This window comes from Bubalus bubalis, chromosome 20 (assembly GCF_019923935.1).
Source record: "Bubalus bubalis isolate 160015118507 breed Murrah chromosome 20, NDDB_SH_1, whole genome shotgun sequence".
Lineage (NCBI taxonomy): Eukaryota > Metazoa > Chordata > Mammalia > Artiodactyla > Bovidae > Bubalus > Bubalus bubalis.
Genome location: NC_059176.1, coordinates 49,254,381 through 49,281,852, shown reverse-complemented (window position 1 = coordinate 49,281,852; position 27,472 = coordinate 49,254,381). Strand labels below are relative to the sequence as shown.

At 54.7% G+C, this 27,472-nt stretch overlaps 2 protein-coding genes and 1 non-coding gene across 8 annotated transcripts in view; 2 read left to right on the top strand and 1 right to left on the bottom strand.

Moving 5' to 3' along the window:
- The window catches only part of FANCI (FA complementation group I), a 63,913-nt gene extending 63,054 nt beyond the window's left edge, over positions 1-859 (top strand). For all 4 annotated transcript variants that reach the window (XM_006058197.3, XM_006058196.3, XM_025271845.2 and 1 more), the window contains one exon: positions 182-859. In XM_006058197.3, the coding sequence (XP_006058259.3) occupies positions 182-262 (81 nt within the window). In that variant the 3' untranslated portion in view covers positions 263-859. The remainder of the gene's footprint in view (positions 1-181) is intronic.
- Positions 91-16,313, bottom strand: POLG (DNA polymerase gamma, catalytic subunit). 3 transcript variants are annotated; one of them, XM_025271846.2, is made up of 22 exons: positions 15,560-16,313; positions 12,531-12,726; positions 11,479-11,661; positions 11,236-11,382; positions 11,013-11,092; positions 10,021-10,203; positions 9,761-9,942; positions 9,410-9,536; positions 8,260-8,496; positions 7,224-7,344; positions 6,985-7,071; positions 6,576-6,683; positions 5,622-5,782; positions 4,860-4,913; positions 4,638-4,755; positions 4,113-4,248; positions 3,766-4,012; positions 2,695-2,817; positions 2,411-2,579; positions 2,079-2,287; positions 1,136-1,296; positions 91-606 (listed from the first exon to the last, which is right to left on the bottom strand). In XM_025271846.2, the coding sequence occupies exons 1-22, from the start codon at positions 16,168-16,170 to the stop codon at positions 548-550; spliced, it is 3,699 nt and encodes a 1,232-aa protein (XP_025127631.2). In that variant the 5' UTR covers positions 16,171-16,313; the 3' UTR covers positions 91-547. The 3 variants fall into 3 exon arrangements, with proteins under 3 accessions (XP_025127631.2, XP_006058257.3, XP_025127632.2); XM_006058195.3 differs by having other exon boundaries at positions 9,761-9,915; positions 11,479-11,643; XM_025271847.2 differs by lacking the exon at positions 4,860-4,913.
- Positions 16,314-17,460: 1,147 nt separating this feature from the next.
- On the top strand, positions 17,461-17,533 carry TRNAR-UCG. Its single transcript has one exon. It is a non-coding gene; the product is annotated as a tRNA-Arg (tRNA).
- The last annotated feature ends 9,939 nt before the right edge of the window (positions 17,534-27,472 follow it).

The following is a 27,472-nucleotide window of genomic DNA, read 5'->3' as shown; positions in this document are numbered from 1 at the left end:
GCACCACCTTGCTCTACTGCAGAGCTTGCCCCATCTACAACAGTTACCTCCCGTGAGTGGGACGGGGGAGAAAGCATGACCAACACAGGCTTTGATGAGAAGATAAAGGATTTCTGTTTTTATTTCCACTGCCTCTGAACAGGCTTCTCACATTACAGCGTTTACTTCTCTCCCCTTCTAGGGCACTGCATCAGAGCATGAGGGGCAGAACAAAGAACCAGCCAAGAAAAAAAGGAAAAAGGAAATGAAATGCCTGAGTTAATGTGAACTTTGGGGCTTCTGCTTTCTTTTTACCCAACAAGCAACAATGCCCCTTTGTCCTGCTGCCTGCACCACGTTGGCATCTTGGTTCTGAACTCAATTGCACCTTCAGTTTAGAGGCAGTCATTCTTGGCAGGCCCTGCTACTGAAAAATGGCTGGCCTGAGGCCAGCCCTTTTGCAAAAAGCAGAGCTGAAAGCCTGAGTTTTAGGAGCCTGCACTGCCCCGATGAAGCTCCATGGGAGCAAATACAGAGCCTCCAGGCAGGGCTATAATCCAGGCTGGCTTCATTTCTCCAGGGAGCCTTTGGTGAGTTCAATTATCTGGTAAATATCCAGCGCTTCACCTGAAAAATAGTGCAATTCATTAGGATGCCCCCTCACGAAGCAGTCAGAAGTGAGACGCTTAATGTTAAGGTCAAAAAGGACTGCCAAGAATGGTAGGGTCATACTTGGGGAGGATCTGTTACGTATAAAATAAGTTTGTCTTAGATACATTTTAAATAGACTTTAAGCTTTCTAATTTGTTTGGCATTCAGAGCATAATTTTGTCACCTAAGAACCCACTGTGACTTTAAAATAAATCGCGTTTAAATCTTGTGTGTGTGTGTGTGTGTGTGTGTGTGTGTGTGTGGTTGAAGAGGAAAGAAACCAGAGTCAAACACTTCGTTTACTAGGAACACCTTTCTACAAACACGCCTTTGTGATCTGAACATTATGCTCACTTTGGACTCAGCCCGTTATAAACCGAACCAGCCCAGTACATAGCCCAAGATAGGGGTTCTCCTCCAGTGCCCCAAGCCTCTGTTGTCCAAGACCACTTTCTAATCCACCTCCCGTCCCATGTGTAATAAGGAAAGAAGGTGTTGTGCTCACCCTGGGGAATCCCATATCGCCTTTCCATCCCAGTTGGGTTAGAAGGGGTTTTACAGTCCATGGTCACTTCCTTCCTGAGGCACTGGTCAATATCGACTGTACTGAAAAACGCCACCGACTGGGGCAGGTCATTCAGACCCAGCTTGTGGGCAAACATGCACCTGAAAGAGACCCGGCCCCTGCAGCAGTCGCGCCCGCTGTGAACAAGACCCATCTCCCAGGAGGTGGCCTGCAGGGCGTGCCCAGCCAGCTCTGCAAGCGAAGAAAGCTGACGGGCCAGCACCTCCCGCTGAGACACTCGCGTACCACTGTGGACTCAAAACACACCTTTTTTCCCACTTTGGTCAGAAGACGAGGGCAGCAGTATTGATCATTGTAAACACTCATTATATACCCATTAATCAGGACAGGCCATGGTTCCCAAACTGGTTCTTAGTGGCAGATCAACATGGAACTGTAACATCAGTTAATCCAATCATATAAACTAGGGATTTTACTACAAGGAAATACAACTCAATATGTATACTTGAGCTTCCCTGTTAACGATGTTTTCTGTTTAGTAACAGAATAGCAAACTTTTGGCACTTAAGAATAAATGTTTACAAATGAAAAAGTATCTCAATTTTCTGAGATACTTTGAGAAAAGCCTGTCATCTGATTTTCAAAACAAAGCTGTATTCCGAGGGGAGCACAGTTTGAGAACTCCTCTCCCACCTCCTGACCACCCCAGTGATCTAGTCTGGCAATACGACACTTTCAGTCTCCAAAAATCTTTTCTAAATATCGAGCCAGTCTTTTTAAGACTTCGTAGTTTTTAAAAATCAGAGATAAAAGTGGAAACACTTATTCCTGGGGGCATGAAAATTCAGATTGTGCTCAGTGTGGTCCAAGCCCCATGTAGCTGGCAGACGCTCAGGCCGGAGGAGCCATGGGCCCTGCCTACCTGGTCAGGAGGTTGGTGATTTGCAGGGCGAGGGCCGCGCGGTATCGGTCCTCCTCCCGCACCAGGTAGCGAACCTCATCGTGGATGCTGATGCAGAAGCGCCCATCAATGGCAAACTCCTCGAACAGCCACTTCATGGCCACAAGCATGAGGTGCAGGTAGTCCACCGCGGAGCTCTGCACCACCCAGTTCACTCGGCTGGTCATAAACTAGGGAGGGAAGGCACAGGTGAGGAGGGCCAAACCACAAGCAGCTCCCTCCTGAGCAGGAGGCGGCACAGGAGCCCTGCCCTCCCTGAGGCTCCCGTTGCCCCGTTCTGAGGGTGGCGGTACCTCCCCGCGGACAGCACAGGGTTCCAGGGCCCGGCTGATGCGGCAGCCCAGCACCGGGGTACGCGGTATGTCAGATGTGGCAATGCTCTCCAGCTTGTTGAACATTTCTGACTCTGTGCCCCCCATCCAGGCTCGCTCAGCAACCACCTCCCACTTCTTCCATCGCGATCTGGGGAACAAAGAGGGCAAGCTTTGTGTTTCACCATATCAGAGCAAAAGCACGCCAGTTCTCCCTGGGCAAGCCCAAACCCTCCCACTGACATGCACACACAGAAGGGTCTCACTTCTTTGAAGCTTCTCTCTGGATCTTGCGCAGATCCTTCAGGGAAACCCAGCCGTCCTCGGTCCTCTCCACAGGGAGGTCCAACTCCTTCACCAGCCACTCGCCCTCATCTGACAGCCGGTACCTGGGGGGCAGCATCACAACTGTCGTTTCCATGGGAACGCCTGTTCTGTGCCAAACTCTGGGCTAGGCGTGTTCAACTCCACTCCATTTCCACAACCGCCCTGGGGTCAAAAGGCTCAGAGATGCTAAGTGACTGGGATCACACAGCAGGCAGAAACAGCCTAGACAGGATCCCAGGATTCTGTGGGCTTCCTGAAGGTAGCCCAATAAAGGACAGGGGACCATTACTGTCCTAAACCTTCAACCCTGCACTGCCCAGTGACCAACAGGTGTCATGTCAGTCCAGCAGGCAGCAAAGGCTACCACCCTGCATTTTGGGGTGAGGGTGGGAAGAGCATTTAGAAAGGCAGAAGACAGGACATACAGCCAGGCCTGGCTCACCCTTCTCGGTCCCTGCTGCCCCAGACTCCCAGCTTCACTGCGGCTTTAGACGACACCAGGTTAGTCCCCTGCTGGCCAGTCATGTCACTTACCTGCTCACAGGTGCAATAGGCTTTCCCCACCACCCCTCAGTCCACACCATGACGCTTTCAAAGGTCTCCACGACTAAGACCCAGCCGTGTCTGTTGTCACTGCCTTGCCTCCGCCAGTACACGCTACCCTAGAGCATCCCCCCAACCCCGTCTCCCCTCTCACCTCCCTGGACAACACTCTGCTCCCCCTCTCACTTGCTCTCATGCCCTGTGAGCATGTGGGTTTGCAACCCCCACATTACTGTTTATTCTGCAGGAGCAGAGCAGGCACCCTGCAACCACTCAGTGATAACAAACGCACGGCTATGAGGAAAACGGACTGTGAAGCGAGCAAACATCACAACCGAAGGACAACCCACCTACAGCTAGGTCAGAGGCCATATGAGGGCTCAGGCAACAGAAGGTCAAAAAGACAGGCGCAGCAAAGACAATAAAGCAAGCCTGAGGCCCAGGGGTGGGGAAGGGGGGACACTCACCGGCGGAGGCCCTTGGTGACTGCATACATGTGCTGGGCCTTCTCAGCTGCCTCCTGCCGCGTGAGTCGGTGGTTGAACTGCATGAGCAGGCGCTCGGCGAAGGGCTGCCCGGCCCCATAGATGCGGCCGTAGTTGATGATCTTGGCGTGCTCACGGCTGATGCCCACGGTGGCTGCTGTCTTGCTGTGCAGATCAGTGCCCCTGCTCTTCCTGCCCTGCAGGGTCATCCAGCCGAAGGCCGTGCAGCCTGGGGGGCAGGGCGACAGTGAGAGAGGTGGCTTTGGAAGTGCTCCGCCGGCCAGGCATCAGGCCGCCTCCACTCTGCTCCAGCCCTGGCTCCCGCTCACCATGCATGCCGGCAAAGTGGGCGTCTCCCAGCACAGCTGCGATCCACAGCTCCTGGGAGTCCACATCAGCACCCACGAGGACGTAGCCAGGCGGGGCCTGCACCATGGCCTTCAACTCACTGCCTACGCGGTCAGGCTGTGGGAAGAGGGAGGTCATACCCCACGTAGGTACCCGGTGAGACTCCTCTGGCTCGCCCCGAGGCCTGACTAGACTGAGATGTGGTGGCCCTTCCCAAGGGCATGGTTTTAGGGAATGCAGCCAGCTCTGCCAGTTCCAGGTAAAGATCCCCTGCCCCATGCCTGGCTCACACTCAGCCCCGTGCAGACTCCACAAAAGCTGTGCCACGCATGCCTGGCCAGGAGCAGGTGCCCAGAACTTATCTGCCCAACAAATGGAGGGGCTGTGATGCCAGATTTGGACTTGAGTCCCGCCAGACTCAGATATTAGTACAGGCTCATTGCAACCCCAGCTTCTCGAGACAGGAGAGGAAGGCCAGGGAGACCAGACGTACAAAGAACACGTACCCGGGCATTGCTGGCAGTGAGCCATGTGGGCTCCACGGCCCGTCGAGTGATGGTGCCAGCCGTCACCACCTGGGGCAGGATGGCCCCGTAGCGGCCTTCCTCATCGTAGTTGGCGTGCCTGTGGGGGTGTCGGGGGGAAGGACCTGAATCCCCACAGCTGGCTTTGGTCTTAGGACCCGCCTCACTCAGCTTTCCTGTTCCCACAACCCCGATAGGACATACCTGGTCACGGCCCGGGGCAGCGCAGACCGGGGCAGCCACACCACCATCTGGGAGCTGTGGGGACATGCTGCTGAGCACAGCCATGGGGGCAGGAGCCACCCCTTCACAACACGGCTCTCGACTACCTTGCTCTGCTGCGTGCCCTCCGTGCCCGGCCTCAACCCTCTACACTGACCTGACTTGGGCTGGGCCCTGCCATCCACCACCCAGGAGCACAAGCCCTCAAGGAGATGGCCAGGCAGCTGAGGCCGCTTCTGCCCGCATCCTGGGGTGACCGTGAGGCACCCCGCTGCAGCCCTGCCACCACTGCCTCCTCCACGCTCAGGGCAGACGTCACCAGCCCTTGCCACTCTTCTCACAGGAGCGTGCTGCTGGCGGCCACCTCCGCCATGGAACTAGACTTTGATCCATCTGCCATTCCCGGCCTAGGACCCAGCCCCCAACACAGCTTACAGGCCACTAGCCCTTCACAGAAGGGGCCTCACAGGGCTGGGAGGGGCCTTCAGGGACCTACAGTACCACTCTTCTTACATAACAAGGAAACTGAAGCTGGAGAGGGAAAGAGCCTGGTCCGTGGGTGAGCGGCACCAGGACCACAGAGAGCCTGGCCTCCAGACCGGGTGAGCCCTGCACTGTAGTACAGGCTGTCGGGGCCCCGGGGTTGGGGGGGTAGGGAGGGGGGAGGGGAAGGGATCCCAGGAGAGCGGTGACCTGGTCAGAGGCATGGATAGCAGCAAGTCTCTGCCCTCCCCGACAGCCCACCTGATACGCTTATGGGCGTTCCTCCAAAATGAGATCATCTTATTGATTTCCAAGGCCCGGGGCCCGCTGGCGCCTCCCGGGCCAGCCTGCAGGCTGCCGTCCTCCATCTTGGGCAGGAAGTCTTTGGCGAAGGGGCTGCCCACGTTGCAGCTGTTGCCATCCTGTGGAGAGCAGAGGAAGCGGGGGCTGGAGGCGCGCTGCGGTCCCCAGTGCCCGAGGCACTGCCCGACACTGAGCCCAGACTGCCCCACCAGCAGAGCGGTCTGGGGCAAATCCCTGATTGCAACATACACACACACACGGGCGCACACACACACACATTCACACGCAGGCACACACCTAGCTCCCCTCCCAGTAACAGCCACCAGTCACCAGATGCGGTACTAGGCCCCCAACACGCTCTATGTCATTTTTCTCTTTTTTCTTGCCCTATGTCATTTAATTCTGCCACCAGACCCCTTGCCACTCAATTTTTAGAAGGAAAACAAAGGCTCAAAAACATCCCCAGTGGCTCAGATGGTAAAGAATCTGCCTGCAATGCAGGAGACCCAGGTTCAATCCCTCTGGGGAAGATCCCTTGGAGAAGGAAATGGAAACCCACTCCAGTATTCTTGCCTGAAGAATCCCATGGACAGAGGAGCCTGGCGGGCTATAGTCCCTGCCCCTATATAGCCATGTAGTCCATGGCTATAGTCCATCACAAAGAGATGCCCCATGTCATTTTTCTCTTTTTTCTAGCCCTATGTCATTTAACTCTGCCATCAGGCCCCTTGCCACCCAATTTTTAGAAGAAAAACAAAGGCTCAGAGAGATGGCAACTTTTGTCCGAGATCATGCTCTGCCCCTCTACTCCTGGCATTCCCACAGCAAAGCCGTCTCCTGGTTTGAGTCACTCCGCAGGCCTACTATGTGCCCCAAAACACCACGAAACAGGGTGTGAACCAGCACACACACCTTGTGAGGCAGCTTGAAGAACCAGCAGCCGGGGATATCCACGTCGTTGTAGGGTCCATTGCCATGGTGATAAGCTGGCTGGCTGGCTTTGGGGCCACCAGCAGCAGTCTGTGGGGGCCACACACCTAGATCAGGCCCTGCTCCAGAACCTGCATTCAGCGAGGGCCATGGGGTAGGGGTGGGAAAAGGGCCTGAAATGGCATGCAGCTGGGAAACGACAGGATGGCCACGCAGTCTCAGGCTCCCTCTCTGGCCTCCAACAAGGGTGGGGCTGCCTAAGGGCATGGTGGTCATCTCCCAGCCCCCCAAAACCTTGGGAACTGAGGGGGAAAGCGCTACCTGGGCGCAAGAGGAGGACGTGGCCAGCCAGCACCCACCCAGAGAAGCCCTGAGCAGGCGCCCAGCTCACCGGAGCTAGCGGTTGACCTGGGACTGCCTCTTGCGAGTTCTCCATCTTTGCCTCGGCCTCCACTTCCAAGCAGCCCAATTCTTCCACCTGGAGGGGCCCAGGTACCAAGTGAGTAAAGCAGGGGGCTGGGCTGGCCCACGTCCGCCAGCCCCACTCTGGGGTGAGTGAGCAGATGAGTGCCCCTGGCGCCCGGCCCCCACCCAGAGGCTGCCCGGTCCTGGAGCCAGAGCCGCCCTCACCGTCTGCCACATGGCGCCGCTGTCGGACAACAGGAACTCCTCAGACAGGTCTGCCCGAGGCGGCTCCAGCTGCTGCTTCCCCTGTTCAAGACAGTGCTTCCTGTACAGGGACTCGATGGCTCTGCGCAGAGAACGGCAGCCGCAGCCTGATTACCGCGGGCCCCCTCCGGGCCAGGCTGCTCGCCAGGTGCCTTCCACCGTTCCCTGTTCAGTCCCCAGAAGCGGCTCTGAGGCAGGAATGGACAGCACTCTCCCCGGCTCACAGATAGCGAGTGACAAGCTGAGAACAACAGCACGCTGCTGGCAGGCTGGGCCTCGAGGCCCGGGCTCACTCGGGAGAAGAGCGTGTGGGGAGCAGGGCAGCGGGGAGTCAGGGCCAGGCCCACCCCGGGCCGGCTCCTGCCCACACACCCACTCTTCAGCTCACAGGCGCAGGCCGACCCCCATCCCTCTGTCCTCAGGCCCCACAGGCGGGTCAGACTGCCCTGCCGAGCCAGGGCCCTCAGCTCTGGGCCACTTCACGCACTATGGCTTCTCCCCATCACCTGCCTGTCAAAAGCTCAAGGGTTTGGGTTCTCAGACAAGAGACTTCCCCATGGCCTTTTCTTCTGCCAGCTCTAAAATGAAGATAACCACCCTGTCTCATGTGGCTGCCTGGGGAACAAACGAGGAAGCACTGTAAAGGATTTAGTAACACAGAAGATAACCAGTGCTCGATAAATGATACTCAACGAAGGCACACAAAGTCCGTGGACCCATCACGTTCAACGGCCCTCCAGCCCGCCCTCTACGTGTTCCTGTGCGGGCAGCCGGGCTGCAGGCTTCTGAGCAGGGCCTCAGCCCTTCCCACTCCAACCCCACGCCCTCAACTCAACAGGGCTCGGAGGCCTGGACGGAAAGACTGCCATCAAAAAAGAACTGGAAGCCAGACACTCCGACTCAGGCTCCTCACCCTAGCCCGAGCTGGGCTTGGCCTCTCCAACAGGGGGAAGGGTCCCGAGATGCTAGCCCCTTTCTCCCCGAGCCAGAGCCTTACGTGTGGGGGCAGGCCGCCCCAGCCGACGTGGGGGCACTGCCGGCCGGTGCCTGAGCCAGGTTGTCCCGCCGCCCGGGCACCAGGTAGCCCCAGCCATGCTGCTCCGAGTAGTGCAGAGGGAAGCCGTCCCAGGTCAGTGCCATGAGCTTAGGTGTGACCCGCATCTGGAGGCTGAGGAGACTGGGGCCAGGGGTCCACTCAGGGTCATCGAGACGGGGACACAGCTTCCGATACCACCTACGCCGCCAGCAGAGAGTGCATCACAGCAGTCAGGGGAGGACAGCATGTAACGAGGAAGGCTCTCTTCACCCATGACAACGCCCACCCATCCCAAGGCCTGCTGGTGACCTCAGCCTGACATCACCACCCCCTCCCTCTGGGACTCAGCCAGGACCCCCATGGAGGCCCCTAGAATAATTCAAATATTCCCCAAGGACAGATCCTCTGTCAGCTCCCTGTACCAGGACCCATACACACTGCCCAGGGCAAGACTCCTCGCCAAGCTCCACTTCACCAGGGAAACTGCCCAGAGCAGCGCACAGGTCTACCCAACCTCTGCTGCTCCAGAAGCACACCAGGGCCTCCAGTGCTCCATCCCTCACAGGCTGTTCACCAAAGCCAATGCCAGAGCTAGGCAAGTGAGACACTCAGGGCACAGATTTAAGGGGGCCTCCTCTCAGGGAAACACAAAATTGGCCCCTTGCTGTTCAGTCTGGATGCCCCTATTTTCCCATCTCTGCCACTTTGTGGGGCGAGAATGAAGGTCACCACCTCAAGGAAGCTTTCCTTGATTTCCCCAGGCAGTTTTAGGTTCTGCCTCGACACTGATGACTCTCCTGTCTCATGATGGATATCAACTCCAGCGCAGGCTGGCTCCTCCCAGGGAGAAGCTACTAGACAGGAGTTATGCTTCTCTTCGCCCCTCAGAGGCTGCAGTAAGGCCAGAGCACAGCAGGTGCTTAGTGCACTGGTAGTGAACAAGCCCAGGGACGCAGGGGTGAGAGCAGGACAGGAAGGGGCAGGAACAGACGGCAGCGTGTTAGCAGGGGCGCATACGAACGCTGCCCGTTGTGCTGGGGCCCAGAATACGGTGTCTCGAGGTGGAGGGAGGGATAGGGTGGCTTCTGGACATGTGAGGGGAAGGGCTCACCCTGGGTGTCCAGGAAGATGCTGGGGCCGCTTGGGCAGGAGCTCTGTGGTCCCCCTCAGCTGCTCCAAGCAGGTGCGGGCTGTGGCATCTCGCTGGAACTCCTCCTCCTCACTGGGGGGGCCGGGGTCTGCACAGGGTGGGGAGGACAATCAGGACCAGGGAAGGGTATCTCAGAAAGACCCTCCCAGGACCTGCCCAGCGGTCCAGTCCAGTGGTTCGAATCCTGTGCTTCCACTGCAGGGGGCGTGGGTTCTTCTCTGGAAGGCTGGAGCCACCGCTGCCAAGGGACCCCAGGGTCCCAGGCCCTTCCCAGCGCCCCTCCCTTCCCCGCCTCCCGCCCATGCTCCCCACCTTCCTGATCCCTGGGGTCCCCAGGGGCGTCAGCCCCCTTGACAGGCAACTTGCTGGCTGTGGCCGGCTCCCTCCTCTTCCCTTTCTTCGCCTTCTTCTGCTTGAACTCCTGCACGTCCCACTCCAGGTCCCAGAGCCAGGGGTCCTCTTTGTACCTGCACAGCCAGTTCACCAAGGCAGGGCTAAGGCCACGCTGGAGGCCAGGCCTCCCACTGCCCGGCCCCTGCAGGGGGACCCTGCCCACCCAACGGCCTGGCTACCTCTCTCCCGAGAGCAACTGGCAGGCGTCGTTGGCCAGGTCCATCAGCGACTTCTTCATCTCCCGCTGGAGCTCCTCGTAGGTGCCCTGTGCCTCCGCCAGGTAACGCTCCCAGTTCTGGTTGACGGGCAGGTAGGAGACACCCATCTCCAACATGCCAGCCAGAGTCACCGGGTGGGGACACCTTCAGGACAAACACCAGGGCTGCCATAAATGACCACGGGAGGCAAGGCTCTGGCCCAAGCCCTGAGCCGGCCTGGCAATCCTCAACCCAACCACCCACGTCAGAGAGACAGGGGTTTAAACCCCAGCTCTCTCCTATTTCCCAGCCATGAGACCCTGCATAAGTGACGTCATCTCTCTGAGCCAAAGTTCCTTCATCTATAAAATGGGGGTATCATTCCATCCTCAGGGATAATGTGGGAATGACAGCTCACAAAAATGGAGATAGCTGCCGCTTGCTGAGTAATGACCAGGAGCCAGACGCTGTGTTAACAACTCCACACACACAGTGTCACACAAGAGCCTTACAACTGGATAGTCAAGTATGCCTGTGTGTGCTTCACAGACAAGACCACTGGGGCTCAGAGAAACCAACTGCCCTGCCCAAGGTCACATGAGCTGGACCGGACAATTAAGATCAGAACCGGGTTTGGCTGAGGCCTCCAATTCTGACCGCATCATCAGACTGACTCACTAGGACACATAACAAAGATGGACGTGAAGCCCTTGGCTCAGGATCTGGGTTCAGAGACGGCGCTGAGCAGACCATGAAATAAGAACAGCCTGGGACCTCCCCTCTAGGACCCTGTAGACACCCCAGAGTCCAAGGCCCAGGTGGCCACCCCTGGACAGAGCAGCTCCATGCTCTCGGGCCAGAAAGGCTGAGGGCCCCAGCCTGAGAAAGGCCCAGCAGCACCTGGCTACAATGGGCCCAGGTACCACCGGGAACCCACTGACCCCCAAGGGGTTCCCAGAGGGGCACTCCCTCACCTCTCCAGGAAGAGTGGAAGCTGCTGCTGGAAAACCTCATAGGTGGCCCACACGTCCTGGGCACAGTACTGCATCAGGTCCTGGCACAGGCGACAGGAAGGCGCAGGGTGGGCAGTCACCCACTACTGCCGCTGGGCCCAGGCCCAGGCGTGACAGCGGCACTCCCAGGGCCTCTGGGGCCTGCCCCTGCCCGCACCCCCAGGGCACCCCACCCCTGCCACACCTGGAAGTTCTCACGGACGTCCTTCATGTTGCCCTTGACAAACAGCTCGCGGGGCTCCTTCTCCAGGCGAGGCCCCCCCACGTAGAGGCCGTGCACGTCTGCCAGGTTATTGACACTGCTGATGTCCAGCCAGTCCCAGGACGAGATCTGGAGGCCAGAGCGAGGGACATGGCAGGTCAGCATGGCCTTGAGCCAGATGGGCAGGCTTGTGATGGGGTCCCCCCACGCCCACTGTGCCCTCACCGGTAGGCCGTTGGCTTTGCTCTGGGACTTCTGGCCTCGTTGAGTAGGGGGCCGGGCCTTGTGCTTGCCCTGCTTGGCGGCCATCCACAGACTGCGCTGGAAGCTGCTCAGCCCCGAGATGGCCATGTGCATGCTCATGGTGTCCAGGAAGCGCATGTGGGAACCCTGAGGAGTGGGGAGAGGCTGCAGCGGAGGGGCTGCCCACCCCAGCTCAGTGCTTCAGCCCACCAGCCCCACCACAGCCCCCCTCCCAGCACACAGCTGGATGCTCAAGATGCAGTGTCTTCAAACTTGCTCGTGCTTGTTCTTCCACCTGTGAGGGGCCTGCCTTCTAGATCCTAGCCACCCTGGAAGGGACAGGCCAGGCTCAGTCCCAACACAAGGCCCTTCCCAGCAACAGCACTGAGAGGCACCTTGGGAACAGAGGGGCTAAACCAAGCCTTCCGAGCTATCAGGCTTGGCTGCCCCGCCCTGCCACTCACCAGCTATGAGGCCCTGGCCAAGTTAACAAGGCTGTCTGAGCCTCAGCATCTGCAGCTGGAGGCCAAGGCTGCTCCCACCTGCCCCACCTCTCCTGGGGCACTTTCCACAAACTCAAGAAGTGCCACACTATGGTTCTGAGTGTCTGACATGTGCACTGTTCAAACCCTCTCAGCAATCCTATGATGCAACTTCTGCTATCTCCCTCTTTTTACAAAAGAGGAAACTGAGGCTCAGGGGTGTCAAGAAGCACATGCTGCTCACCAGTGGATGAGGCAGGACGCGTGCCCAGGCTGCGGGGCCCGCAGCCTCCAAAGCCCAGGTCAAACTCTAAAATGCCGCACAGACAAGGGCCATCAGTACTGTGACAGCTCAGGTCCTGTGCCAGGGATGCTGGGCACCCAAGAGCTGGGCACAGGGACCACGGGCAGGGCTGGTCAGCAGGGCGCCCTGGAGCTGCTACAAAGGCAATGGAGGCACTAGCCAGGACACGCAGTCCTTCCCCGGCCACTGAGAGCCGGGCTCCAAGCCCACCCCGAGCCAGGACCTGCACTCAGCCCCAGGATCCCTACCTGGATCAGGTACTGCTCCCGGATGTGGGCTCGGTCGAAGGACACATTGTGCCCCACCACTAACCGCTCCTGCCGGTCTCGCTGAGCGGGGCCGCCGGCACTGGCAGGGACCTCCAGGGGAATGAGGTCAGCCGGCGACAGCTGGCTGGTCCAAGAGTAACGCTCTTCCACCAGCCGCCGGCTGCACCAGGAATACCTGAGGAGGTGAGAGGCAGGCAGCTCAGCCCAGAGACGTGCACGCCCCGCTCCACAAGCCCCACTGCACACCTTCCACCACATGCAGGTCCTGTGCTAGCAGCTGGGGACACAAGAGGGACAAGGTCTCCTAACCCTCACAGAGCTGGAGGTCGGGTGGGGCGCTGTCAGGGGCCATGCTGGGAGTGAGGAGGAGTTACAAAGCCTTCTTTACTTCTCCACCTCCACAGAGAGGAAGGCAGCTACGCGCCAAAGTCCCCGGTGTCCCAGACGGGCATGCAGCCTGGCCGTCAAGATGTCTGTTAGGTCCGGGGCTCACCAAGTCTGTGCTTGGCTCTGAGGTGTCTTAATGAATGTTACCGACCCCTCACATCTATGAGCATGAAACAGCTCATGTTCAAAGAGCTAATAAAGGGGACAGACAATTATAACAGGACCCAAAGTGGAATTTTTTTTTAATTGAAAGTGGCAAAAAAAAAAAAGACAAACGCTGCACACATGTACAGGATGAATCATCTGACGGCTGGAAAGATTCCGAAGGACAAAGAGCAAGTCACGCACCTTGGAGAAGGTGCTGGGCCTCTGAGCAACCACCCCCAGTGACAGACCAGGGAAAGTACCAGAAAGGAGGAGATGTATGCACATGTTCTAGAAGTATGTGCTAGAGCTGGGGGGTGGGGTGGACAGGGGGTGAGTGCTATCTGTTGGGGGCCTCTGACACTGACTCGGGAAAAGGCTGGAGTTTGCTCAAGATCCACAAGGATAAGTGTAGGGAAACGGCCACTGAGCAAAAAGCCTCTTGTGAACCATGGATCACGCCAAAGGGTCAAGGCCACTCAGCACCAAAGTGAGTGACGAGGCCACCTGTGTGGCCACCACGGCTGCAAGCAAGCTCCCTGCGTCCCTTATAGAGGGGAGGAGGGGTTATCTGTCACAACAGTTAATGACAAACGTAAAACTAGTTTCTCTCGGGGAGGGCATTACCAGCAAAAAGTGGTTCCTAATTTTAAACCTGGTGAGATCTAACCCACACCCCCAAATGATGGGAAAACACTCAGGAACTCAAGTTGCAACCTCCTTCCCTCTCAATTCAGCATGTCAAGGCCCTTAATAACACGGAAGAAAAGGCTGAAGGATGTCAAATATCAGAGGCTGCGGGGATGACAGGGACTTTGGTTGCAATAAAAAGCCAGACTGGTGTTAAGATCTGGGTCTGCAGCTGTGCATGAGAGCCATCTTGTTAAATTTTTGTGATAAAAATGAAGAAAGCCAAAATGCAAACACCTTTGGCATATTTAAGATGAGTCCGAACCAACGCCATTAACACTACACTTTTCCTGTGAGCCTCAGCTTGGCACTGACAGCCTGTGCAACGTCCCTCCAGTCTGATGTCCAAAGCCCTCACCTGCAGCCTTTGGGAAAGCTGCCCTCTGGCCTGTGCAAGGCTTCTCCCTTCCACTGGAAACTGCGGGCTGCTCAGGCATCTGACGTTAGACAGCCAGGTGCCAGGGATGTGCTGAAGTTAAGTGGGCTGCTGTCAGGGCCCCAGCCTCCCGCCCCCACCACAGTCAGGCTCCCAGGAGGAGGCCCTGTATGAGCCCGGTCCTCACTAATGACTTCCACTGCCAGGCAAACTGAGCGGTGCCCCCCAGTACCACTGGCAAGAATGGTATGAGAATGAGAGGATGATGGAAAGGACAGGAAGAGAAAGAGGTGAAAAGTCAGGAGAGGAAGAAGAGAAAAGAAAGAGACTAGAGGTAAACTGGCCAAGAATGACCAAAAGATCGAAAAACAGTTCTTATCACTGGGTCCTAATTTCCTTTCAGCCACCACAGCCTACTTTACTTTCTCAAATGAGGGACAGTATTCCCTCTAGTTTGACCATCAAGTTACATAGTAAGCTCTGAGATTCTCATCTTAACTGGAACTAATCAATAAGGAATCATCTGGTTTTGCTCTTTTCAGCCATTAATGCCTACCTTATCTATTTAGCCATGTTTTCACCATTTTCAACTGCATATTTAACATTTCGCAGCTTTCTTTACAAAGATGTAGCTTCCAATAGGAATAAAGAAACTGCCAACTTTTTTTTTGCTGGCCATGCCTGAAAGCATTAAGGTTGTAAATAGTATTTTAATCCTGGAATGAAGAATAAAAAAGGGGAGAAACAGTACTGCCATCATTGTTTGAAAAAGAAACTTGGGTAGCACTTAGAAAGTTACTCAAAAAGAAAAGAGTGATTGGATATACATTTGGGGGACCAAAATGCCTGCAGGCCTACTTGGGAGGCTAGGGGATGGAAGAAGTGTTTCTCAACTAGGGGTGGTCAGCAAGGTGTCACCTGAGGGGAGGGGTATTTGGAAACTGAAATGGGGGGGACAGCGGGATTTGGTCTGGCACTTAAGAGAGCAGCTGGGGATGCTAAGTGTCTTATACTGCCTGGAACATTCCCACCAAAGGGAAGTTTCTCCTGCCCAAAATAACCAGACATCCCCAAATAGAAACACTGTTCCAATGCCTTGGACTAACTTTTCAGGAAGCTATTAGGGGAAGGGGTAAAGGCATCAAATCAAGGTAATCTCAAATGGTCTCCCAGTCAGCCTCAAGTACATGTTACTGGGACTCTGCTGAGCCCATCAGCACCTGACACTTGCTAGGGTGTCCTTTACCACCCACACCTTCCCCAACATAAAGTAAGCTCTATCAAAGCTGGGGTCGAGCTGATTTCAGTTCACCACTGAGTCCACAGTCCCTGGAAACCCACCCGCCAGACACAGAGTGGGGGCCCCCCCTCGAAGGCTCAAGTCCCCTGACCCCGGCCCCTCCCTACTCACCAGGCCGAGGGGGATATGGCCACCGCCAACGTGGGGCAGGTTCCCTCTGCCAAGCAGACCTCCACGTCGAACACCAGGGCCCGCTCCTCGGGGATGGCCACGGGTTCGGCCTCCCCCGCGGGGCCGTACCGGGTCCAGCCCTCCGCCCAGGCCCAGCTCGGGGGCCGCGGGGGCAGCTGCGCCTGCAAGAGCGAGTTGGCCGCCTCCAGGTAGGGCAGGCTCTGCTTCTGCGCCAGGAGGCGGAAGTGCTGGTCCAGGCTGCCCCCGAGCAGGGGCGGCAGGCGCAGCTCCACGTCGGGCAAGGGCGGGGCTGGCTGCCCCCAGAGCCCGTGCTTCTGCAGGTGCTCCACGCTGCGGCGCACCGCGGCCTCGTCGGGCCTCTCCCCGCCGGGCCCGAAGATCTGCTCGTGAAGCCCTCTCGAGAGCATCTGGATGTGCAAGGGGTTGTGCCGCAGCTGCCCGCCCACCGAGGATGGCACAGGCTGCGGCGACGGCGGCCCGTCGCTGGGGACGGGGTCGGAGGCGGAGCTGGAGACCCAACGTCGCGGAGCTGGAACCCGGCCTGGCCCGACGGTGGCGCCGGCCACCTTCCTCCAGAGCAGGCGGCTCATGGTGGGTGCAGGGAGCCCCTCGGTGGGCGTCAGGACACCTGGCTTTGGGCTCCAGCTTGGCAGCGTTCACTGGCTGAGAGACGTGGAGAGGGACACGTCCTGTCTCCGCTTTCCTGCCAGGGAAATGGTTCTGACCATGCCTGCCTTCCACCCACAAATCCTAAAGGAGACAGATGATGTACAGTGTTACCAACATGCAGAGCACGTGTGATCTTAACAGCCCTCCTTCCGCGAGCACTGCCTGCGTCCCAAAGCAGGGTGCCAGGCGCCTTTAGGTGCATGTTCTCAGTTGATCATCAAGCAACCTTGGGAAATACCAATACCCCTCGGAAAACCGAGGTTCACGTTAAGTTCATCAGAGAAGAAGACGGTAGTGGTTAAGAGCGCAAGACTCTGGTGGGGACAACGAGGGTTTGAATCCCGGCTCCAGCTCTTTCGAGACGTGTGACCTTGGGCAGGCGCCTTAGGCCCCCATTTCCCTACTCTGTAAAATGGGGTGACTGGGTTCTACCGGTCATACAGGACTGCTGTTCGGGTGACACAGGGCGAACCTGCCGCGGGGCACGGCCCTCGGCAAGTGCTCAGCAAACTGGCTGCCGGTGCCCCTCGACCGCCACAGCCCGAGGGCCTAGCGCCCTTAGGGGCCGGTGCCCGGGTTCGAGCCCGCCAAGGGGGCCGCAGTCCCGCGGGGCCCCCACTCCCGCCCGATCCCTGGCCCAGCGCGCCGCAGGGGCCCTCGGCCGCCAGCCTGAGCCCGGCGGCCACGCCGCGGTGCGCCCTGGGACGAGCCTCCGCCCAGCCCAGATCCGCGCTCCTAGACTGGAGAGGGAGGGGCCGCGCCGCCGCTCAGCGACCCGGCCGCCCGCCCCCCTGCGCCGAACCCGCCGGAAACCTCAGTCCGCCCGGTGCCTCCTGGTCTGCGGCTCCCGACCCCAGGCTGGCGACGCCCCGGCTCCCTCCGCGCGGCCTGTGCAGCCTCGGGGTGGCCTGTGGCCTCCACCCGAACGACCCGCCTCGCTGGCAGGGGCAACTTCCCGTCTGTACCCTGCTTGGTCCCGCGGCTACCCAAGAGGCAGGCGGGAGACTCCTAGCGCGACCAATAGGAGAGCCACAAGTAGACCGGTCCGCCCGTAGGGGGGTAAAAGGACTTCCGGATGGACTTTCCCCTGCGGAACTCGGGGAACCAAGGTCCAACCTCCCCTGCTCAAGAAGCAGGTGGGTTAGTCCCAGGCAAGCCGGTGGGCGGTAATAATACTTTTTAGATTGTCCAAAGAGCTCTAGCTAGCGGACGGCCGCGTGGCCTAATGGATAAGGCGTCTGACTTCGGATCAGAAGATTGCAGGTTCGAGTCCTGCCGCGGTCGCAAAGGGGAAAGTTGCTTTTTGGTTTATCCTTTCTTAGGAATTCAAGTAATAGGACCGTAGGGAAACGCTGTTGCCGATTATTACCCCTCGTTCATGTCTGGCAACACCCAGATCTGACGAAGTAACTGCACCCACATCCCACCCTGCAGTGTCCTTGTGAAATTGTTCCTCTACCTACTAAAGCTACATGGAGGTGAGCGGAAGTGGTGGTCCATTTCTAAAAATGTACCATCCGTGTTCATACCCCCACACGGTAGAGAAGCAGGAGCATCCTTTGCGGGAACCCCGATTTTAAATCAACTGGATCCTGGGTGTTCATTGGAGGGACTGATTTGAAGCTGAAACTCCAATACTTTGGCCACCTGATGCGGAAAGCTGACTCATTTGAAAAGACCCTGGTGCTGGGAAGGATTGAGGGCAGGAGGAGAAGGGGACAACACAGGATGAGATGGTTGGATGGCATCACCGACACAATGGACATGGGTTTCGGTGGGCTCCGGGAGTTGGTGATGGACAGGGAGGCCTGGCGTGCTGCGATTCATGGGGTCGCAAAGAGTCGGACACAACTGAGCGACTGAACTGAACTGATACGTGGGAATCACAGAGATTCACATTTGAAGGCAAGCCCCTTCCCTCTGTTCATCCTGGACAATTCTGATGAGTAAAAATACTGCCTTCCCTTGAAGCCGAATCTGTCGCAGGCTATTAAGCTCTCATCCAACGCGTTTGTGGAGAAGGCAATGGCAACCCACTCCAGTACTCTTGCCTGGGAAATCCCATGGACGGAGGAGCCTGGTGGGCTGCCATCTATGGGGTCGCACAGAGTCAGACACGACTGATGGGACTTAGCAGCAGCAGCCGCAGCCAACGCGTCTGGCTCACCCCGCCGGCCCGAGGAGTCACCAGAGGTAGCCTTCCATCTTCGCGGTCTCCTGTCTGCAGTCCACCGCTTGTTGCTCCACGTGCCTCTGATACACTGTACAGTGCTGCAGAGAATCAGGCCCACGCAGACGACGAGAGCCTGGAGGCCGGATCCTGGAGGCTAGGCCGCGTGGATGAAGAAAGTGAGGCTGGGAGAGGTTTGAGACACACCTGAGGACACACAGCTGATTAGGGACAAAATTCAGGCCTCGCAGAAAGTCGGCCCCCACTTCCTAGGCCGTAGGTGTGCCAGGACACCCTGAACTGACTGACTTGAGCAAGGGACTTCGGTATTTTTCAGGGGTGTGGTTTGGGGACACCCAGGGAAAGGAGAAGGTGGCAGCAGAGGATGAGATGGTGAGAGAGCATCACCAACTCAATGGACATGAATTTGAGCAAACTCCTGGAGATAGTGGAGGACAGAGGAGCCTGGTGCACTGCAGTCCATGGGGTCAGAAAGAGTCCCATGCGACTTAGCCACTGAACAAGGGGGAAAACATGCTGCCCCGCTGGTCCTGTGAACTGATCGCGCCCAGGGAAGCAGCGAGAAGCCCCAGAACAAGGCTTGAAGACTGCACAGTAGCACTGAACCTAGATCCTTCCATACATTTCCCCTTTTTTAGTTTTAAGTATGAAACCTTGTTTATACATTGTTCTAGATGTATTTAGTATATATACTGTGCTGTGCTAAGTAGCTTCAGTCCTGTCCAACTCTTTGTGACCCTATGGACTGCAGCATGCCAGCCTTCTCTGCCCTTCACCATCTCCTGGAGTTTGCTCAAACTCATGTCCATTGAGTCGATGATGCCATTCAACCATCTCATCCTCTGTAATCCCTTTCTCCTCCTGCCTTCAATCTTTCCCAGCATTAGGGACTTTTCCATTGAATCAGTTCTTCTCATCAGGTGGCCAAAGTATTGGAGCTTCAATTTCAACATCAGTTCTTCCAATGAATATTCAGGATTGATTTCCTTTAGGACTGACTGGTTTGATCTTCTTGCTGTCCAAGGGAGTAATACCTGAGAAACCACATACATTTCCCTACAATTTCTTGGACCTCTCCTCCCACAGAGCAAGAGACAAATTCATTAGGAACCCCCTACCCAGACGGAAACACTCTGTACTTTCTTGCAAAGCACGAATCTCAGGTGTAACAGAAGCTGATTTTATTTTTTTAATCTCCCCCTTCCACTCCTGTTAAATACCCAGGAAGACTGACCTTGTGTCTCATTGGATGCTCTGCTCCAGGACCTGGCTGGAGCTTGGTAATAACTACCAGCACATATTAAGATGTCAGGTTGTGGCATCTAAATTAATTAATCCTTGCATTAACCCTAGGATAGAGATTCTGTTATTATCCCCTTTTACTGATGAGGACACTGTGGCCCAGAGAGATAAAGTAGGGAGCCTAAAGCCCTACAGCAGGTAAGTGGTGGAGCTTCCCCAAGATTTGAACCCAGGGAGACCTGCTCTACTGTATTACTCAGTGACCACCCACTAACCCTGAAAGCTGAGGACCCCTGCTCCTAGGCTGTGGGCCAGACACAGGCTGAGGCTGGAGATGCAGGCTGGGGCGACTCTGCATCACTGTTGCTGACTAAGGGACTCTCCGGTCACTGCCTTCTCCTCCACAGTCCCTCTAGGGAGCTTCCTTCCTGATGACCTTTTTGTGTCATCTTTGCCAAGCCCAGTTTCAGCAGTTTCTGCCTCAGAGAGAAACTATCGCTGTTCTACCTTTAACAAAAGCTACCACTGCCAAATGAACCAAGCTAAACGCTTTAGAGTAGCTTCTCCTTCAATCTGCTCAATGACCCCTTTGGTACTATTGGTGTGTGTGTGCTAAGTCGCTTCAGTGATGTCCAACTCTGTCTGACCCTATGGACTGTAGCCCACCAGGCTCCTCTGTCCATGGGATTCTCCAGGCAAGAATACTGGAGTGGGTTGCCATGCCCTCCTCCAGCCAATCTTCCAGACACAGGGATCAAACTTGAGTCTCTTATGTCTAACTAGCATTGGCAGGCAGGTCCTTTACCACTAGCACATGGGTACTATTATTATTTGATTTTTCTTTTAACTATATTTATGGGGCTTCCTAGGTGGTACTAATGGTAAAGAGCCCGCCTGCCAATGTAGGAGACATAAGAGACTTGAGTTCAATCCCTGGGTTGGGAAAATACCCTGGAGAAGGGCATGGCAACCCACTCCAAGATTCTTGCCTGGAGAATCCCATGAACAGAGGAGCCTGGTGGGCTACAGTCCACGGAGTTGCAAAGAGTTGGATGCAACTAAGCATGCATGCATGCACACAATACTAGTTTATTTCAATATTAACTATTTTATTAGCATGACTATATTACTATAATAGTTATATAATATTATTTATATTAAAGTAATAATTTGGGTTTGGACTAATTGAATCTTAGAATAGAAAGGTAAGTTGATGTTCATTGTTTTTTCTTTTTAATACCCAGTCTTTCTGCTTTTTAAAAAAAATTTCTTTTTCAATTGCAGGGAAATTGCTTTATAATGTTGTGTTGGTTTCTGCCCTACAACAATGCAAATCAGTTATAATTATGTATATATCTCCTCCATCTTGAGCCTCCCTCCCTTCTCCCCAACCCACCTCTCTAGGTCATCTCAGAGAACCAGAGGAGAAAAGAAAGTCTCCAGTAATAAGTATGAGGTTGACTCACTTATCCAAAAATCATACAGTCAGTGCAGGGCCTGGCTTAGGACCCAAGCACCGTATGATTCCCAACCCACCAGGCATTTCTTCGAGCCCACTAAACCCCCCACAGGCAAGAAAGCCAGCCCTGATCCTGGGTTTGCTACTAGCCCGCCCCAGAGTGACTGGCATAAGATCCCAGGTCACGGCAATAGCGGCCCTTCTGATATTGTCGTGTGCCACAACTAGTGAGCCTGTGGTCTAGAGCCCGGGAGCCACAACTACTGAGCACACTCGTTGCAACTACTGAAGCCCTTGTGCCCTAGAGCCCATGCTCTGCAACAAGAAAAGCCACCGTGATGAGAAGCCCGCGCACCGCAACTAGAGAGTAGCCCTCACAGCGACAAAGATCCAGCACAGACAAAAATAAAATTATTTTTTAAAATCCTTAAAAAAAAAAAAAAACCCACTCCTGAAAGTAAGTTCTTCCATCAGAAGAATGAAATGTTATGAACACCCTGCAGAAAGGAGACAGTTAACATATCTTAGTTTAAGATAAAGAGGAGGTTCTGGGTCAACAAGACAATTTCATTTCATATATATATATATAATGGTAATATTAATCAGCTCCAAGCATCTCAATCCACATGTGCACACCACCAGAAAGGCAACTGAACTGCCTTCTCGGACAGACATTAGCATCCTTACATGTATTTCACATACTAAACAAATGCCAACTTCTGGAAGTGACAGTTCTACAAATCGCTGGGGAAAAAAAAAAATCCCCACAAGGATCCATCCTGGGGGCCATGGCATCAGTGCCATGTGTCCTTCCAGACAGAGAAGGGCAAAACCCTCAGTTCCTGAAGGATTGAAATATCCATGGGCTCCGAGCCCTGGCAAAGGCCCTGTGGCATGTTTTGCCAGCTGCAAAATTGCGAATCCCACATCCTAATCTGTTAGATCCTGGCCTGGCCTGGCTTGGCGAACAGTATCTCCTGCAGGGTGAGAACAGCACAGAGCCTAGACCCGCAGTGGCCACTCCACCTGCCCGCCGGAGAAGGCAAATGGGTTTCTTGCCATTTGTTTGTCTCTAAAGACTTTATGCTCAAAATATAAGCTGTGGGGTTAAAAGAAATATGTATTTCTCTCCTGCAGAGACATTTTCTCTGAGGAGTATGTTGGATTGAACTCGTCTACTTTTTTAAGCTAATTTTTTGGAGTATAGTTTCTTTACAAAGTGGTGTTAGTTTCTACTGTATAGCAAAGTGAATCAGTTATATATATATACACATATATCCCCTCTTCTTCTGGATTTCCTTCTCATTTAGGTCATCACAAACATCAAGTAGGTTTCTCATTAGTCATCTACGTTCTACATCCTATCAATACTGTATATATGTCAATCCCAGTCTCCCAATTCCTCCCTCCCCGTGTTCCCTATTAGTGTCCAAACACTTGTTCTCTATGTCTGTGTCTCTACTTCTGCTTTGCAAATAAGAGCATCTGTACCATTTTTCTAGATTCCACATACATGCATTAATATACAATATTTGTTTTTCTCTTTCTGAGTTACTTCATTCTGTATAACAGTCTCTACGTTTATCACATCTCTGCAAGTAACCCAATTTTGTTCCTTTTGGTGGCTTAGTAATATTCCATTGTATATATGAACCACTTCTTTATCTATTCCTCCACTGATGGACATTTAGGTTGCTTCCATGTCCTGGCAAAGCTTCCTTGGTGGCTCAGATGGTAAAGAATCTGCCCGCAGTGCAGGAGACATGGATCAGGAAGATCTGGAGAAGGGCATGGCAACCCACTCCAGTATTCTGGCCCGGAGAATCCCATGGACAGAGGAGTCTGGCGGAATACAGTCCATGGGGTTGCCAAGAGTTGAACACGACTGAGCAACTAACACTTTCACTTCATGTCCTGGCTATCGTAAATAGTGCTGCAATGAACACTCGGGTGCATATGTTTTTTTTTAACTATGGTTTTCTCTGTATATATGCCCAGTAATGGGATTTCTGGGTCATACTGGGCTAAATTCCAAGCACCAAGAATTTTTGTAGAGACAGTCTTGCTCTCCTATTAAAAGAGGACACACCCCATCCCATCCCAGTAACAAAAAAGGTTTAGGTTATTCATTCAATTGGGGAAAAATGAGAGCAAGACTCTCTGAGAGCAGGTTTTCTCATGTAGGGGAACATCTAGTACCCCACTCTTGGAAGGAAATGGTCATCCTGCCTTGGCATTTAATTGTCAGGGTTTCGAGAGAAGATTCTGTCTGTTGTCCTTCAAGGGAAATGATGGACATATTTGGTAATTGTAATGTGCCATTCAGTTTGGACTGGCATGGCTATTTATTTATTTATTCCCTGCTTTGTCCCAGAAACACTTTAAGGTGGCAGAGGTTTGTTGCGCTGGAAAAGACCATGATGCTGGGAAAGACTGAGGGCAGGAGGAGAAGCAGGTGACAGAGGATGAGATGGTTGGATGGCATCACTGACTCAATGGACATCAGTTTGAGCAAACTCCAGGAGATGGTGAGGGACAGGGAAGCCTGGCATGCTGCAGTTCATGGGATCACAAAGAGTTGGACACAACTTAGTGACTGAACAAGGTTAGTTGTGATCAGGTAATCATTAGAGCGTAGAACCAGGAAGCAGCTCGGGTTAGTGTCTGGTGGGGTCAGCAGCCACAGGGGAGGGGGTCCTGCCAGAAGTTGCCCAAAGACTTGCCATGCCCAAAGACCCACCCCTCAGTAAACCAGCTGTGCTCACCTGACCACGACTGACTAGCTCAGGCAGGTACCCGAGCCAAGGTAGCTATGGACCAGCCAGGTCTGAAAGAGACTAGATGTCAATGCAGTGAGGCTTAGCCCACAGGGGTGATCCAAACCAGACAGTGACCAAGTGTCCCTGCTGCATCCTCTTTCAGGAAGCGTGACGGGGCCCTGGCCATTCTCATCTGAGAACACAAGAGGCCCCAAGCCACCAGAGCTCCTGCTGTACCCCTGTGAGCTCTCCCCACGACGCTCGGTGCTCTACAGTGATGCAGAATTGCCGGCCTGGCCGTGATTGTGGCAGGATGGTCGCTTTTCTGGAGGGTCAGTTCTGGAAGTTCATCCTGGAGGCCCAACTAAGAGTCTACCCTGCAACCTTCCTAAGATCTGTAAGCACCTAATTCCCTTCTCTAAGTCCCCTGTGTATTAAAATATCTGGAAAGGGAAAGAATTGAAACATATACATTACCGTATGTAAAACAGATAACCAGTGCAAGTTTGATGTGTAACTCAGGGCACCCAAAGCGGGTGCTCTGTGACAACCTGGAGGGATCAGGTGAGGAGGGAGTTGGGAGGGGGGCTCAGGATGGAGGGGACACACATATACCTATGGCCGATTCATACTGATGTATGGCAAAAACCATCACAATGTTGTAATTATCTTCCAATTAAAATAAATTAAAAAAAATCTGACACTGAAGCTGAAGCTCCAATACTTTGGCTACCTGATGCGAATAGCTGACTCATTGGAAAAGACTCTGGTGTTGGGAAAGGTTGGGGCAGGAGGAGAAGAGGGCAACAGAGGATGAGATGGTTGGATGGCATCATTGACTCAATGGACATGAGTTTGAGCAAACTTCGAGAGAGAGTGAAAGACAGGGAAGCCTGGTGTACTACAGCCCATGGGGCCACAAAGAGTCAAACATGACTGAGAGCCTGAACAAACAACAGAAATATCTGGAAAGCCCTTTGTTTCCTGAAACTGAACGCTGACTGATGCCAGGACCCTCCTCTGGGCTCCCATCACGCTCTCTGGTGTGGATCACATGCCATGGGGTGCTTAAGTTCCCTGCTGCCCTCACCCACCCCAGCCACAAGCTTGCTGAGAGCTGTGTCTGGTTTCCCTTACATCCCTAGCGCCCAGCACAGAACCTGCAGGAAGAAGGTGCCCGGCCAATATTTGTTGCATGGACCAATGAATCTCCCCGGTGAGAATAAATTCTTTTTCACCTTCATAGCCACATCATTCAGAGTAGGAACTAGAGAACACTCTGGCTATTTCTTGCAAGAGGAGATTCGGTACAGAACTTCATCAGCAAGAATAAAGATAGCGGACGGGCTGGCGGAGTGGGTGTCTCGGGTGACTTTCTTCAGGGTCACACCACTGCAGCGGGGGACCTGGAGCCAGATTCTAGAGGGAAGGAGGCCAGTGTTGCCACGGCTACCACTGTGGCTGCTGCCACAATGCGAATCCAGTGACTAGAGGGTGACGCACCGAGTTGGGCTGTGACAACCATCATGTCAGCCAGAGCATGCTGGTCTGTGCAGAGGCCACAGGAAGGCGGTCCCTGCCTCTCTCTGGCCTCTCAGGCCTCTCATATGTGTGTCTCACAGGCAGAATATAAATTACAGCCAGAACCCCAGCTGCAAGGGCCTCTGGGAGTTGCATGCTGGCTCCCAGCATTGAGGGCAGGAGCTGTTTCATCATTACCCTGGGCCTGACCCATGCCCTGAGGACAGCAAGAGCTCCATTGAGGTTTCTGACCAAGTTCTCACACACGTTTCTGTGGGTTCCCAAGAATGAGGATCTAGGAGAGGGACTGCTGGGCTACTCCTAAAAAGTGCCAGCAAACCACCCCCTATCCCCTGACCCCTACTCACAGGAGTTGAGAGGCGGCAGGAAAAGCAGCTGAAGGCCTGGCCTGAGGCACCTCAGCTCAGGGACCAGTGACCTCTTGGAAGGCAGAGCACACAAGTGGGCAGGAGGGCAGGCCTGGGTCAGGCAAACAGAAGAACTCAGAAGACTTTGCTGGGCAAGCCTGGTGGTTCCAGACAAGGGCTATGCCCCCAGTGTGGGGGTCCTGGGCAGGGTGTGTAATCCCAGGACCCACAGCAAGAGAAGACAGGGCTCAGCTGCCCCTCCCTGGGTTTGCAGAGAGACTCAGTGACTCCCAAATGGAAGCCAAGGCCACTGAAGTGTGACTGGTGTCTGAGAGGGAGGAACCCAGGGGAAAACAGTGGCCTCGCTGCAGGGTCAGAGAGCGAAGGCGGCCACCCTTACCCACCGGCACAGGGATCGAGGTGCGTGGGGTCTGGCTGTTCTGCTTCGGCGCCTCCTGAGGGGGTCTGGTCCCTTCGGCTACCCGTACCTGGTAGACGGCAGAGTCTGACCACCATTTTGGGTGCTTCAGCCTCCTGCCAGTCCTGGGTCTGAAGGGCAGTGAAGAGCCCCCGGGGTGGGGCAGGCCATGATCAGGTCAGCCTTAGGAATTAGAACCTAAGCTCCCCGGCAGGCAGGGGTGGGAAGGGGAGGGCGTTGTGGAAGCTGCTGACACACCACAGCACCAGGGTCTCCCACACTTCTCCCAGGGCTCAGCTGGGGAGACTGGGCCACCAAGAAAGCAGGCACATCCAGGGCCTGATAGGAGCGGCAAACACTGGCACCTGGTTCTCCCCGCCACCTCCCCTCCACCCTGGACGTCCTGAGGGGAGCTCTCAGGGCTCCTTGCCTTCCCCCAAAATGCAAGAAACTGGCGCCATCAATGCCCGGAGGTGGGACACAGGGAGAATCTTCACTTCAATCCTGCGGTAGCTTTTGAATTAAAAAAAAAAAAAATTTTTTTTAAGTATTTATTTGGCTGCACCAGGTCTAAGTTGTGGCATGCTGGGTCTTTAGCTGTGGCATGCAAACTCTTATATGAGGCATGTGGGATCCAGTTCCCTGACCAGGGATCAAACCCTGGCCCCCTGTGTTGAGAGCGTGGAGCCTTAGCCACCAGACCTTCAGAGAATTCCCAGCTCTTGAATGTTGAATGATAAACTTGTTATTGTTCAAAAATAATACTAAAAAGAAAACTGAAAAGGAAAGAAGTGATTAAAGAGAAAAAGAAGTGATTTCCCCCCTACATATATTATTATTATCTACTTCCATGGTTAGGGCTTCCCTTATGGCTCAGCTGGTAAAGAATCCGCCTGCAATGCAGGAGATCTCAGTTCAATCCCTGGGTTGGGAAGATCCCCCAGAGGAGGGAAAGGCTACCCACTCCAGTATTCTGGCCTGGAGAATTCCACGGACTAGAGTCCATGGGATCGCAAAGAGTTGGACATGATTGAGCGATGTTCACTTACTGCCATGGTTAACATACATTCAACTTAACTGCAGGCAATGGTCAAGTCACTATGGTTCCTCAAGCAGGTCCCTCCATGCTATACTTCACACCCACCCTGAGCACACACCCGGCTTCCCACAATATGCCTGTGTGTGTGTGCAGTTGTGTCCAGTTCTTTGTGACCCCATGAACTGTAACCCGCCAGGATCCTCTGTCCATGGGATTTTCCAGGCAA